Source organism: Jaculus jaculus, chromosome 9 (genome assembly GCF_020740685.1).
Source record: "Jaculus jaculus isolate mJacJac1 chromosome 9, mJacJac1.mat.Y.cur, whole genome shotgun sequence".
Lineage (NCBI taxonomy): Eukaryota > Metazoa > Chordata > Mammalia > Rodentia > Dipodidae > Jaculus > Jaculus jaculus.
The window spans coordinates 11,583,943-11,598,001 of record NC_059110.1 but is presented as its reverse complement, the minus strand read 5'-3'; the positions used below and the strand labels follow the sequence as shown (position 1 = coordinate 11,598,001).

Here is a 14,059-nt window from a genome sequence, read left to right as displayed (position 1 = left end):
CTGGAAAAAGTTACCCCTAATAGATTAACCAACATTTACATAGCATCATAAAAATGAAGAGTTTACTTGCAAAGTAACTAAAATGTAAGGAAATGAGACAAAGAAATTAAAATTAGGAACCACTAAGCCAGACATGACAATACACACGGTCACAGCAGCACTTGGAAGACATGACAATACACACGGTCACAGCAGCACTTGGAAGACATGACAATACACATGGTCACACCAGCACTTGGAAGACATGACAATACACACAGACACACCAGCACTTGGAAGACATGACAATACACACAGACACACCAGCACTTGGAAGACATGACAATACACACGGTCACAGCAGCAGTTGGAAGACATGACAATACACATGGTCACACCAGCACTTGGAAGGCTGTGGTACGAGGGACTCCAATAGCAGGCCAGAGTCAGTGTCCAAAAGCAAAACCAGCCAAACAGGTAAAAAAAAGTAACCGTATTTTATTTTTGGAAGTAGGAGTAGGAAAGCACAAGAAATTACAATGTACATTAATAAATACAAAGAATCGTGATATCAAGAAAATGAAACAAGCCTCCCTCTTCCCCAAAACAAAGCAAAGCACTTACCATCTTCCCATTTTCTTTTCAGGTGTTCTGGAAAAGCCTTTTCTATCTTGAACGTCAGCACGTCTCCATGAACGATCCTCAGCTTTCCAGGCGCTGCGTCAGAGAGCATCTAGTTTACACAAGGTCAATAAAATGAGCTCACCAACTGCATGGCAGCAAAGCCCAGGCCTCAAGCCCGGCCTCCTTCACCAGAGGGAAGAGCTGAAGACTGAACACCGGAGCGCCTCTGGACAGCGGACAGAGCCCGCCTCTGCCACACACCACTGGTTCCCTTTGACACAGACGAGGGATGAGTGACGGTAACAGATCTGGGTACAAGAGCTCAAAAACTCAAACAATGCACCGGTTGGACTTTGATGACGGAACACCTTCTATTTCTGTACAGAATACATGTGGCATAACCTCAACTCCAACCTAGGAGGTTAGATTGAATGCCAATGCCAGGTCCCACGTGGCATTCTGGGGCCCTCTCAGACTGCAGGATCCTTATTCTTCATCCTTCCCAGACCACAGTCACTGCCAACCCAAGAACCATCCTGTGTGTGTTCACAACAGCCACATTTCACCTTAGCCTACTTCCACTTGCCAGTCATTTATTTTTTCTTTCTTTCTTCCTTCCTTTTTTGTTTAAATATTTTATGTATTTACTTGAGAGAGACAGTGGAAGAGGCGGGGGGGGGGGAGAGAAAGAGAGAGGGAGAAAGAGAATGGCATACCAGGGCCTCCAGCCACTGCAAACAAACTCCAGGCGCATGCGCCCCCTTGTGCATCTGACTTATATGGGTCCTGGGGAATTGAACTGGGGTCCTTAGTAGTCTCAGGCAAATGCCTTAACCACTATGCCATTTCCCCAGCCCCAGTCACTTGCTTTCTTATTTCCTTCATCTTTCTGGGCAAAACAAAAGAAAAACAACCAGGGATGGGCCTTAGAGGTGAGGTGCTTGCTCAGCATGGATAAAGTCCTGGGTTCCATCCCTGGCACCAGAAAAACAAAGCAACAGACAAGAAAACACCCTTTCCTTTTTAATCTTAGTATTTTTCTTCTTGGGTACTTTCCTTAACATTATACTCTCATGGAAGGTACTAAAAACTTTGGCGACTAGCTTAAAGAGAGCCTAAGGCAAAGCCAGCTGCAAATGTGTGTTAAGTGCTTCTGACATCCAAAACAAATCTTGATTCATGGTAGGTAAAAACTAGGTCACAAACTTTAGAGGGAAGTTACTACAGTTTGACTACATGGATATATTATGCCCACCAAATTGCCCCCTATATTCTTTAGTTTATGTGTATGTATTAGTAATGCTTTCTCTCAGTTTTCAGCTGGAAGTGACTGCTGGGAGGACTCAAGATTCATCAAAATGCTGAGAAGTGAGAGCTGAGTGCTTCGCACTTAATGAGACATCTTTATCACAGCCTTCAACGGCTCAGGGACCGTGGTGGAGTGGAAAGGATTTAAGAGCCAAAGGATGCACTTGAGAGATGGCTCAGTGGTTAAAGGCACTTGCTTACAAAGCTTGATGGCCTGGGTTTGATTCACCAATATCTACATAAAAGCCAGATGCACAAACATTTGGCCCCCAAGCTTATAATGCTTAAAATACAGTCAACACAATCAGTAAACACCATCACTGCTGAGCTGAAGACACGACAGGGGTGAGTCCTTTCCATCTGAAGTGAGTACACGACAGGGGTGAGTCCTTTCCATCTGAAGTGAGTACACGACAGGGGTGAGTCCTTTCCATCTGAAGTGAGTACACGACAGGGGTGAGTGCTTTCCATCTGAAGTGAGTACACGACAGGGGTGAGCCCTTTCCCACCTGAGGTGAAAACTTGACAGGGGTGAGTCCTTTCCCACCTGCGGTGAAAACTTGACAGGGGTGAGCCCTTTCCCATTGCACACCTCTAACCTGACAGTGCAGAGATCCCTGGCTCACCTCAGTTACTGCTGCTGCCCTAGTCCCCCAGGGCATGAGGAACTCAAATGGAACTCTGTCCTGGGTGCTCATGTTCTCCTCCTCTAGCTCACTGAAGATGGTATTTTTCCTTTTACACTCTGCTGTAAGCAACTGTCAGGAAAGCTGAACGAGGCCTCATGGGAGAAAGCAGGGAGTGACCTATGAGCTAGGCAAACAGCCTGCTGACTTCCCCCACCCATCTTCTTACTGCGTCTTGCCTATGTTTGTGGACAGCACTTGCAATAGACTCTGTGTTTTTCCTTGCCTTCTATAACCAAGCTTACGAGAGGCCCTTGTTCCTTGTTTACGTGACCAGAGTCTACCGCTCCAACAGTGCGCAGTAGACAACAGCAGCAAGTGAGTCATGAATTACCAAGCAGAACTCGACTCTTCATGAAGTTGGAAGCTATTGCAGAATCTGGCCCTCAAAATTTGTAGGGGAGTGAAACTTACAAAGATTTCACTAAAAAAAGGTTGCAAAAATCACATAAATAATATTTCAGAAGTACACAGCCAAAATATCAGTAAGGGGCTGAGCATTTTAAGTTCAGGATTTAATTTGATATGGTTAGCCTTGACAATTTATGAAAACTAATGCATACTTCTGGTATTAATATACTAATCTTCTTAGGGATTATTTTTAAATCACCATGATTTGCTAAAACTTGACCTCATGAGTTCCAGACAGTAAATCTTAGAAAACACAATTTAAATATGTTAAATCTGGAGAAGGCACGCTCTTGTGGGACATGGACTTACTCCATAAACACTGAGAATTTAATGAGAGCATTTACCACCAATGAAGGAGGCTAAATTTTCTATAATTATACTTCACATAATTAAAACAAAACAAATTAGCATATCAAAAACAAAGAGGCAGAACTAAAAGCTTATGTTACATGATGCCAATATATATAAAGTAAATAATGAGCAATTAGGACTAGAGCAAAACAATGTAAACTTGCCTCTTCGGTATTAATTTGTGTGCTCTGGTGATCACATTTGAAACATTAATTTCCCCCACACTCACATACTCGAAAGCTGTCAAAAATACAAATCTACTTTCCTTTTCTAGCATAAAGTTGCTTTCTATCTGATTTTTTCAGGTTTAAGTCTCAGTCAGTGACAACCAAATCTGCCACTGGCCAATGGTCCACCCATAGAGCTGAGCAGCCCCGGCTTGGCGGCAGGACAAGAACTGGCTTCACAGCGCGGGGCGAAGGCCTGCAGGCACTTAGGGGAAAATGCCCTGCTGCCTGCAATGACAGCACCATGCGCAACAGCCTTTGAACAATTTTAATATTTTATTTATTAGCAAGGAGAAAGGGGGGGAGAGGGAGAGAGAATGGGCACGCCACGGATTCCTGGCGCCACTGCAAACAAACCCCAAGTGCATGCGCCACTTTGTACCTCTGGCTTTATGTGAATAAAGAATAGCCCTTTTAACACCCAAAATGATACACAGCACTAACACGCACACACTTTCTAATCAACCAGTAATAAAGGAAAACGATTTTTTCACTGTGGTCACGCTATTTGGGGATGGTGGTGGGTTGGGAGAGATCACCATTACAGCCCTTCTAGAATGATCCAGAGGCAGTACACTGCAAAACCTGGAGCTGCCACTGCAGAATGGGCTTGGAAACACCACTAGCCATGAATGCTGGCAAGTGAGTATCAGCTCCGACACTCTCAAACTCTTCTACAATTTTCATTTTAGCTTTCCACTGGACCTTCTAGTAAAATGTGATGTGAGGCAGCTCTGAGTAAAAGGCACACAACAACTAAGGGTAAGAAAGTAGAATAGAAAACTAAGCCACGAAGAGGAGACACATACAAGGAAACAGGACTGGTAATGCTACCTAAGAACTGTTAGCTCTCTTCATTTGCATAATGACATATTTAATTCTTTTTTTCTGATTTATTTATTTGTTAGAGACAGAGAGGACAGAAAGAGAGACAGAGAGAGAGGGAGAGAGAGAATGGGCACACCATGGCCTCCAGCCACTGCAAATGAACTCCAGACACATGCGCTACCATGTGCATCTGGCTTACGTGGGGCCTGGAGAATCAAACCTGGGTCCTTAGGCTTCGCAGGCAAGCGCCTTAAGCACTAAGCCACCTCTCCAGCCCAGATGTTTAATTCTTACTCTGCTAGAAGTAATTAGACCAACTCTCCAAGAAAGAACTTTTTTCTAACATTAGGTTTCACAAAAGGTACAAGAAGCAATATAATGGACATGCCTTTAATGTAAGTCATAGAACAAATTCAGGAACATTATTCTTATGACTATTTAAAAAAATCTTTCCTTTAGCTAGTCACCATTTCAGTGAAAGCTGTTCTGCAGAGGCATGTAACTGCAGTGTACCTGAGTAGCTTTTTGGTGACTTAAATTGATGAAAAAAGAATTTATGCAATTCTTGGAACAACCAAAAATTATAATTTCCTTGAGAACAAAATTAATTATGTCAAATGGCTATTTAGTAAGCTTTAGGCCACCTTCTCACAGTAAGGGGCTCACAGCAGCCAACACTCTATAATGAGCTAATCATTCATTACTTTCTTCCAAATTCACCAGTTCTGTTGAAATAAATACCTGCAGAAGAATTAGGCAAAACTGTAAAACAAACAGCATGAGAAGAATCTGTAATACGGTATGTGACAGAGGAAAAATTAAATTTGATTCATATGTAGATGCTCCAAACAGACAAAGGCTGCTATTCCAAGGGAATTAAAGATAATGTTACAATAGGTTTGTATTTTGGGCAGAGGACTAGGACAGCATGATTTCCATCAGTGCCACCTTTTCAAACAGGACCAGAAAAATGTACAATAGAAATTTATTCACAAACCTCATCAAGGAACCACACAGATGTTTGACATAGTAAGTTTTCCACTTGGTGGTATCTTATTTGTTTTTTTTACAGCCTTTCTGTGGCCACAGTAACTGTTCCTTCTCACTGGGCCTGTTTCTGCACCCTGTAACTTTAATTCAGTGGGCTAAGCAATCACTTCACCTGTAAGCCTCTTTTTACTTACTTCTGGCGTTGTATTGTGGTCAGCCATCTAAGCCGTGTGTTTTTTTGTCACAACAGAAAGTCAGGCAATCTTCCTTTTTATAACAGAGATGAAAGAATTTAAAAATTTCATTATCTTTAATTAAAAACAGCGACAAGAAGGGGAAATAATTAGAACAGAAACCATCTACAAGGTCCTGACCTGCAGACCAAAGATCTCTACTACTTTTACACTGAAGCTAGTTTCCACGGCAAGCTCAAGGTCAAAAGGTTACTTTAGAGGCTTATCGCAAATGGAACAGCTGTTGATTTGATTCACAATCTCACCGACTTTCTCTCATGATTATAAAATAGGCATAATTTTTGTAACTATTGTAAAAACCCAGAGGCAATACTAAAATAGCCAATTTTATCTGGGTTCTGGGGATCTGAAATCTGGTCCTCATGCTTGTGTGGCCAGCACTTTACCCCTGAGCCATACCCCAGTCCAGGTTCTCTTCAAACTCAACAATAAGACCAAAGGACCATCATTAAAACAAGCAAAAAGATTTAAACAATTCTCCCACTTAGAAGCAGCTGGCCAAAAAGTGCCTGAAACTATTTCCAACATCGTCAGTCACTACGGAAACACAAATGAAAGCCACAAGACCCACCTTCACTGAATAGGACGCTGAACTGAAGGAACCACACAAGGCTGCCAGCAAGTGTGCATCACAGGAGCAGCTCCCATTCCTGGATGCACAGGCACACCATCGAACAGTCTCATAGTTTTGTAACAAGTTTAACATGCTGATCATCAGACCCAAATGTTCTATTCCTGGGTCTTTACTGAAGAGGAATGAAAGTATACATTTATATAGACTTGCATGGGAGTATGTCAATAGCTTGCATGTGTGTTAGTCAGGCAAGTCTATGAAAAGACGATGATACCACAAAAAGGGCAGAACCCTATGATGGGACACTATACAACAATAAAGGCATCAAGCTACTGATAAACACCTCAACGTGTGTGAAAACAATTATGTTGCATAAAAAAGACTTCAGACAAAATAGACATTACAGTAGAAAAAGAACACTGAATGATTCTGTTCACATAGAATTATAAAAAGCATGGAACGAATTACAGAAAGCAGATTAGTGTTCTGAAGACAGTAAAGGGAGGAAGAAGGGAGCATCACAAAGCAGCAGCTGTTATCCTGACGGCCAGGCTCAGCATCTTCCACATGATGATGGTGTCATGTGATCACACAAGCCAAAACACTGCAAGGTGAGATTTTTTAATATGTGCAGTACACTGAGCATCAACTGTGTCTCAATAAAACTGTAAAACGAAGCACTTAAGAGTGGCCAGCTGTTGATAAATATTAGCTACTATTGGTTATTCATGTGTGGACACAAAAATAATGAGGAACAATCTGGACTACGTTTCTGAAGGAAGCCACTCTTCTGAAATGACCTCTAATTCACTAATGGGAGCAGAACTCATGGCCACTTCCAGCTCCCTGAGCTGTGAGGAAATCTCATCTTCCCTTCAAGGCACAGAGGACACACTGAGTGAAAAATTCCAAGAAAAATAAACAACTGGGCTAGAGGGATGGCTTAGTGGACAAGGTACTCTCCTGGAAAGCCTAAGGACCCACATAAACCAGATGCACAAGTGGGCTCATGCTTCTGGAATTTGTTTGCAGTGGCTGAATGTCCTGGTGTGCCCATTCTCTCTCTCTCTCTCTCAAATAAATTAAATTAAATTAAAATCAAAAAAGAAAAATAAACAAATAAAAAAAAATCATCAGGAAGTGCACAAGCTGGAAGAGAAAGCAATGTGTCTGATGAGACAAAGGCCTGTTTCCACAGCACTGAGGCTTGCTCAGACCAGCCCTGACCAGAGGTGCTCAAAGCATAGGGATAACTGATTATAACAAAGCTATACAGCGATGAGTAAGTGCTGGGCGTCTTTTCATACTAATTGTTCCACCCAGTGTCACCAACCAGTAGCATAGTCTGAGTCATTCCAGGCAGCCAGACAGCATCGTGCATGCTTTTCACTATCAAGTTACAGTACCCTGCTTTCAAGTACTGGGACTGCTTCCTGACCCCTTCCCACACGCTGGGAGCACGACACACGCGGTCACCAGGTGCTCCTCCCCCACCCCCCAGAGTCACCTGCAAGAGCTGAAGGAAGCTACAAATGACTGACTTTTAGCTAGAAGACATTTTATAAATTATTACACTTTCTTTAAAAAGTAATTCTATTAGCTTAGAACTCACTAAAATGGAATCCTTAAAATAGATCACTCTCACCTGCCTTTATTCAGTTTTATGATTAATTTAAGACATCTGATAGCAAGTAGTTTTACATATTGAAACATTCTTTACAGGAAGAAGCCTGTTTGATAATTTGGTACCCAACATTTCTTTTTAAAGCAAGCTCCTTTCCTGCCTAGAGACACTAAAGATTCATTTTGCTTCTGAAATGGATGAGAAGTCAAATATACATTTCCTACAATTTATCTTGAAATTAGCCTTGATATTTAGAAAAAAAAGCATACAACTTTTTGACAATCAATTCTTCCATTTACCTTTATTATCAAATGACAGAGTTGGCTAATTTGATGCATGGATATATACAGGGTTATTGGCTATTTTCTTTCCCATGTGAGACATTACTGGAAACTGCTATGCAGCAGGCAGTTGTATGTAGTAGACATACAGAGGAACAAAACAGACTCAAATCTCTACCCTTGTGACAGATATTCCACAGGGCCGAGTCCATAACAAACACATGAAGACAACGTATACTGAGAACATCAAATGGTGATAGGCAAATGAAGCAAGGTAGGAGGTTAAGAGACAAAGACTAAGGAATGGGGTTGGGCGAGAAAAGACAGACGGTAGTTCTGTCTTCAAGCATCTTTAGTTCAGACCCAGGAAGAATATGTAAATTAAAGTGAAAATGAACACAAGCCTAATTCACCCCTATGCCTAATAGCAAAAAATAAATATAACAGATGGAGAGATTTGGGAGGTAAAAAGTCTCTGAAGTGTGAGAAAGTGACATGAGTACTTGTTATGTCTAGTACGGACTAGAAAAATCAGCACAACAAGAATGACACACAGTTATTCAGTGTCTTTCTGTCATCTGATAATCTCACCAGAAATAACAATGTCCCCACTTCCATCTCCAATTGGGATGCAGTTCTTAAAACAAGTGTGTGGTACAAAGTAAAATTCACTTAAATTTCACATTTGCTCAAGGAATATGAATCACACAATAATCCTAACATACTTAGCAATCTTTAGGGAACTATTACTGGCAAAATTTCAATGCAATTAAATATTATAGAATTCTTTAAAGCATAAAAACTGTATAGAGCAAGATAATAAAAAAAAAATCCCTAGGTTTCTACAGAAGTCGGACGCATATACACAAAGTCCTAGCTAGGTTTTAAAATGAACCTCAAACTGTTCTGACATAAATTAATTTTCCATTAACACACACATGCACAAGTGAACATTAGCACTCATTTTAAACCAACTTACTTTCTTGTCTGCAAGTAAGACTCATTTTATTGTTCTATTATAGTTATATAAGAAAATGTTAGTCATTAGGCCTATAGTTTAGAGCTTTTTTAAAGTTTTAGAATTACACAGCAATAATACAAAGGCTTGTGAGTCATTAATTATTCCTTATAAGGAGTTCCCTTTACATGATCCCTGATACAATCTATGTCTCCCAATTTTTTTTAAAAAAGTTTTAACTTAGGGCTCTAGAGATGGCTCAGTGGTTGAGGCGCTTGCATGTAAAGCCTAGGTTGGATTCCCCTGTGCCCACGTAAAGCCAGATACAAAGTTGCCACATGCACCTGGAGTTTGTCTGCAGTGGCTGGTGGCCTTGGTGCACCGGTTCTTTCTCTTTGCTTCTCTCTCTCAAATGAATAAAATATTTTGAAAACAAAACAAAACAAAACAAAACCAAAAACTTTTAACTCTTTCCTATTTCAAAGCCTATTTCTCTCAATTCTCCTTTGTTTTAGTTCTTCTATGGAACAGATCAAAACAAGCTAATACTCTGTATTGCCAATCTTTTTGATAGGCAGCTGTGGAAATACTCACTCCATCCAGCTGAGACATGCCCAGCTCCTTCAAGCTTTTCCCATATTACAGCAGTAGCTGAGGTTCTAAAGATGCATGGGACATTTCCTTCACACCTTACTGTACCTGTAAGTACAACTTCCTTCACTGGAAAATTCTTTTAAACAAAAATGTTTCAACTTAACAGTTAGTTTCACTTGCTAACATATGTCTCTATCTTTTGCTTGTGGGAATGCTTATTGATTTATTTACAAGGAGAAAGGAAAAGGGAGTATGGGCCACTGCAGTATGAACTCCAGATGTACATGCCACTTTGTGCATCTGGCTTTATATGAGTACTGGGGAATCAAACCCAGGCAGGCCATCAGGCATTGCAAGCAAGCACTTTAGCCACTGAGCCGAATCTCCAGACCCTGCAGATGCTTTACTGAACCCGAAGTTTTTGAAAGTTATACTAATCTGTGACTACTGGTCATTACTTATTTTTTGAAGGGATAGGTCATGACACGCATAGCTAACAGGTAAAAATCACACAAACTTTTTGGAAAACAAATTAGTTTATTTAGCATAAGTGTGTAAAGCAGGTTTGCCCCCACTGCAGTCCACAGGCATTTGAGGAAGCTTGTTAAGAATAGATTCTAGACCTCTCTGGGCGACAGTGTCAAAACCTCTGGAATAGGATCTGGAAAGCTGTGGTTTCAGAAGCAACTGCATAACCCTCGGTCACCGTGGGAGATTAAGGTTTAAATTGGGTCTTTGCTTCCTAAGAGAAGACACGGTGGAGGGTTGGAGATAGAAAGCTTAGCGGTTAGGGTGCTTGCCAGCAAAACCTAACAACTCTGGTCTGATTCCTCAGTACCAGTGTAAAGCCAGCTGCACAAAGGGGCACGTGCTGCCGGGACTCGTTTGCAGAGTCTAGAGGCCCTGGTACACTCGTTCTCTCCCGGTCTTGCCCTCTCTGCAATTAAAGAAGACACTTTTTCACATCTCACCTGCAATCCAGGAATAAATCGAGTGTCCTTTTCAACCACAAGAAGCTCGGCAATATCGGCATTGAGAATGGATCTTGTGATTCCCCCGGGCCCGGGACCCACTTCATAAACATAGACATCTGTTAGATTGCCTGCTTTCCTTACAATTTTGTCTGAAGAAAAGAAAAGAAGTTTTGGTTACTTTTATTATGAAAAATTTCAATACACAGACTTTAAAGAAAAATAACCTATAAAAATTCTCAGTAGCCATAACTTACTTAACTCTCAACTTGAATGAACATACAGAAATTATTCAATATTCTAACCATCACTGAATAAAAACAGGATCCTTACACTTAAATATTCTGCTTCTCCACTAAGCCAATCCCTAAAAGTGGGCTAGATAAGAACACAGTGCTTCTTAGTAGTTATTAAGCAATGAAGACTACTTTCACATCTACTATCTTCCATGTTGATTTAAAATTTTTAAAAATTTATTTATTTGTAAAATAAATTTAATTAATTTACAAATTTATTTATTTATTTATTTATTTGTAAGCAGAGACAGACACAGAAAGAATGGGCATGCCAGGGCCTGTAGCCACTGCAAATGGACTCTAGACACATGGTCCTGGGGAAGAGAACCTGGGACCTTTGGCTTTGCAGGCAAATGTTTTAACCTCTATGCCATCTCTCCAGCCCCATGTTGATTTTTAAATTTGTTTTTACCTCCAGCTACTTTGGTGGTCAGAAAGTCAACAGATTTCCCAGATTAAGACTCACACAATTGAATTCTTGCTCATTTTCAAGAAAAAGTTTAATTTGCCTCTTGAGTGCTTTAAGTTTTGCAAATATGCATGTTAAAATGGAACCATCAATTCTTCAATTAGTTTAAGTTAGTTTACCTTAAGAAAGCATAGAAAAGCAGCAAACCATTAAGCTTAAATTTTAGTATCCTTGTCTACTGTTCCATTTGTACAATTTTGTATAGAAAGCAAGTGGCACAAAAGGAATTTCTACTCAGGTACTGATGCTAAAATCAAACCCTGATCTGTTTTAAGTGCCAAATGTTTCTTGGGGGGAGCAAGAATGACCAATTAAGCTCAGACATTGTGGCATGAACTTAATATTCCCAGTTTTGTTTTGTTTTTTAAAGTTTTGAGAAGGTTTTTTAAATATATATTTTATTTATTTATTTGAGAGAGAAAGAGAAAGAGAAAGAGAGAGACAGACAGACAGAGACAGAGAATGGGCATGCTAGAGCCTCTATGCACTGCAAACCAACTCCAGATGCATGCACCACCTTGTACATCTCGCTTTATGTGAGTACTTGGGAACTGAAACTGGATCCTTTGGTTTTGCAGGCAAGCACCTCAATCACTAAGCCATCTCTTCAGGCCCCAGTTTTAAAAATGGAAAGTCATAGGCAGGACCAATGGCTTCTCTCTTGAACTTCTCAGGCAACTTGGAACTAATCATCATGGCAAATCACTAACCTGAACTCATTCTCTCACAGAAAAAAGTGAATAATGACTCTAGATGAACTTACCACAGGAGAAAATGCAAATGAAAACTTAATCTGTATTTTTGGCAGAGAATCATGCTTTATATTTAGTATGTGCTAATGACTAGCAGAAAAGGCTGACAGTAGTTATTGCTAGAACCAGAGAATTTACAAGTGGACAATCTTTTAAAGTCCTTGCATTAGGTTCTTTTTCCAAATAAAATATGAGAAAAATTGAGTGGGGTTAAACTGTTTTACCCAAAGAAATAATGCTTCTAGCAGAATAAAGGTTCATGTTCAAGAAATAAAATCACATGTGTGTTTTGTGGATCATGTATCATTGGATCAAAATTAATTTTTGGGGTGTAACATGCTGCTTGTTTTTAATTTTTTAAAAAATATTTATTTATTTGGGAGACAGAGGCAGACAGAGAATGGGCACACCCAGGGCCTCTAATTGCATATGTATGTGCCACCTAATGCATAGTACATGGGGACTGGGGAATTGAACCTGGATCCTTTGGTTTTGCAGGCAAGCACCTTAACCACTAAGCTATCTCTGCAGCACTTTTTTCTTTTTTTTAAAGAGAAGCAAAGTAGAATGAATTATCAAAAATCTCACAACAAAAGTACTCCAGCAGTGAACTGGATGAGTGCCCTATGTTGCAGGAGATCAAGCTTCACCCTGCAGAGGAGTCTGCTAAGATGATGATTAAACTCACACACATTGGTCAAAACATCTCAAAACATACATCTCAAAGTGGTGGAAATCACTGTATGTAAACTTTACCTCATGAGGTGACTTTTTAAAAGGCATGAGCAGCTAGCAGTGGGGACTCAAGCCTTTAATCTCAATATAGGGGGCGGGGGAGGGCAGGGAGTTACACAGATGGATCAGTAAATTCAAGGCCAGCCTGGGTTACAGAGTGAGTTCTAGATTGGCTTGGTGCCTCTATAACAAATAAAAATAATAAATACAGTATAAGAGTATAAACTTACTAAACTATAAACTCCATGGTTATCCCATTTATTCCCAATATTTGCACATAGTAGCTTGTGCAATATGTATTTACTAAATGGGTATCTGCACCCTAGAGACTGTCTTAGACTTAACAAGTAAGCACTTATTTTATTTATTGTTTATTAATATTATATTACAAATTAAATAATAAAGTATTATTATAATTGAAACAGACCCTGTCAGGCTGCTCTGGAGCTCAAGCTGACCCCAAGCTGGAGGCAATCCTCCTGCTGCAATCCCGAGATAAGAGTTATGTGTGAGACTAGCGAAGGGGGATGCACCCTGGAAACAAGGTGATGATGATGATGATGATGGTAAGGATGCTGCTGGCTCACGTGACCCCTGCCAGCCCGGGGCGGTCCCTCTTCACAACGCAGCGACCCAGGCTGCCAGGCCGGCCTTGGGAACCCGAGCACCCGCCCACGCCCCGGAGACACCCTGACAGCACATCCGTCCACCTGTCAGCCTCAAGTCCAGGAGGAAGTTCTGGGAGAGCTGCTTCGCCGCTCGCAGTTGGTACAGCTTAATGATTTCCCGAATGGTGGGCAACGGCGGCAGACGGAAAGTGCCGAGCTTCCCCGAGGCAGCCATGACGGGAGTGCGGGCGGAGGGGGCGGGGTCCTGCGAGGACGAAGGCCCGCCTCCAGGGCCTCCTCATTGGTCGGAGTGACACCAAGCCGGAAACGACGAGCGCGGACAGGAAATCCGGGTCGCTGGGAGCGGTGCAGGCTGGGTGCGCGGTGACTTCCGCGTCCGGAGAGGGGGCGTGGCCTGGGAGGTGGGCGTGGCTTGGGTGACGGGGCGGAGCCTTGAGCTCTTCACGCTTTGAAAGCGGGTGATGGCAGGCTGTTTGTTGGTGTTCCTTTTGAAGGCTCGGTGTGTTTCCGAACCTCGT

General features: G+C 41.4%; 1 protein-coding gene across 2 annotated transcripts in view; it reads right to left on the bottom strand.

The window, feature by feature from the left end:
* Positions 1-13,773, bottom strand: part of Tfb1m (transcription factor B1, mitochondrial) — a 42,745-nt gene extending 28,972 nt beyond the window's left edge. Inside the window, exons 1-3 of one of the 2 annotated variants that reach the window (XM_004651282.2) lie at positions 13,623-13,773; positions 10,661-10,812; positions 604-712 (exon numbers count right to left, since the gene is read on the bottom strand). In XM_004651282.2, coding sequence (XP_004651339.2) covers positions 604-712; positions 10,661-10,812; positions 13,623-13,755 — 394 coding nt within the window. In that variant the 5' untranslated portion in view covers positions 13,756-13,773. Of the gene's footprint in view, positions 1-603; positions 713-10,660; positions 10,813-13,339 lie in introns of both variants that reach the window. The other variant, XM_045158861.1, reaches the window with a different exon arrangement.
* Between the last annotated feature and the right edge of the window lie 286 nt (positions 13,774-14,059).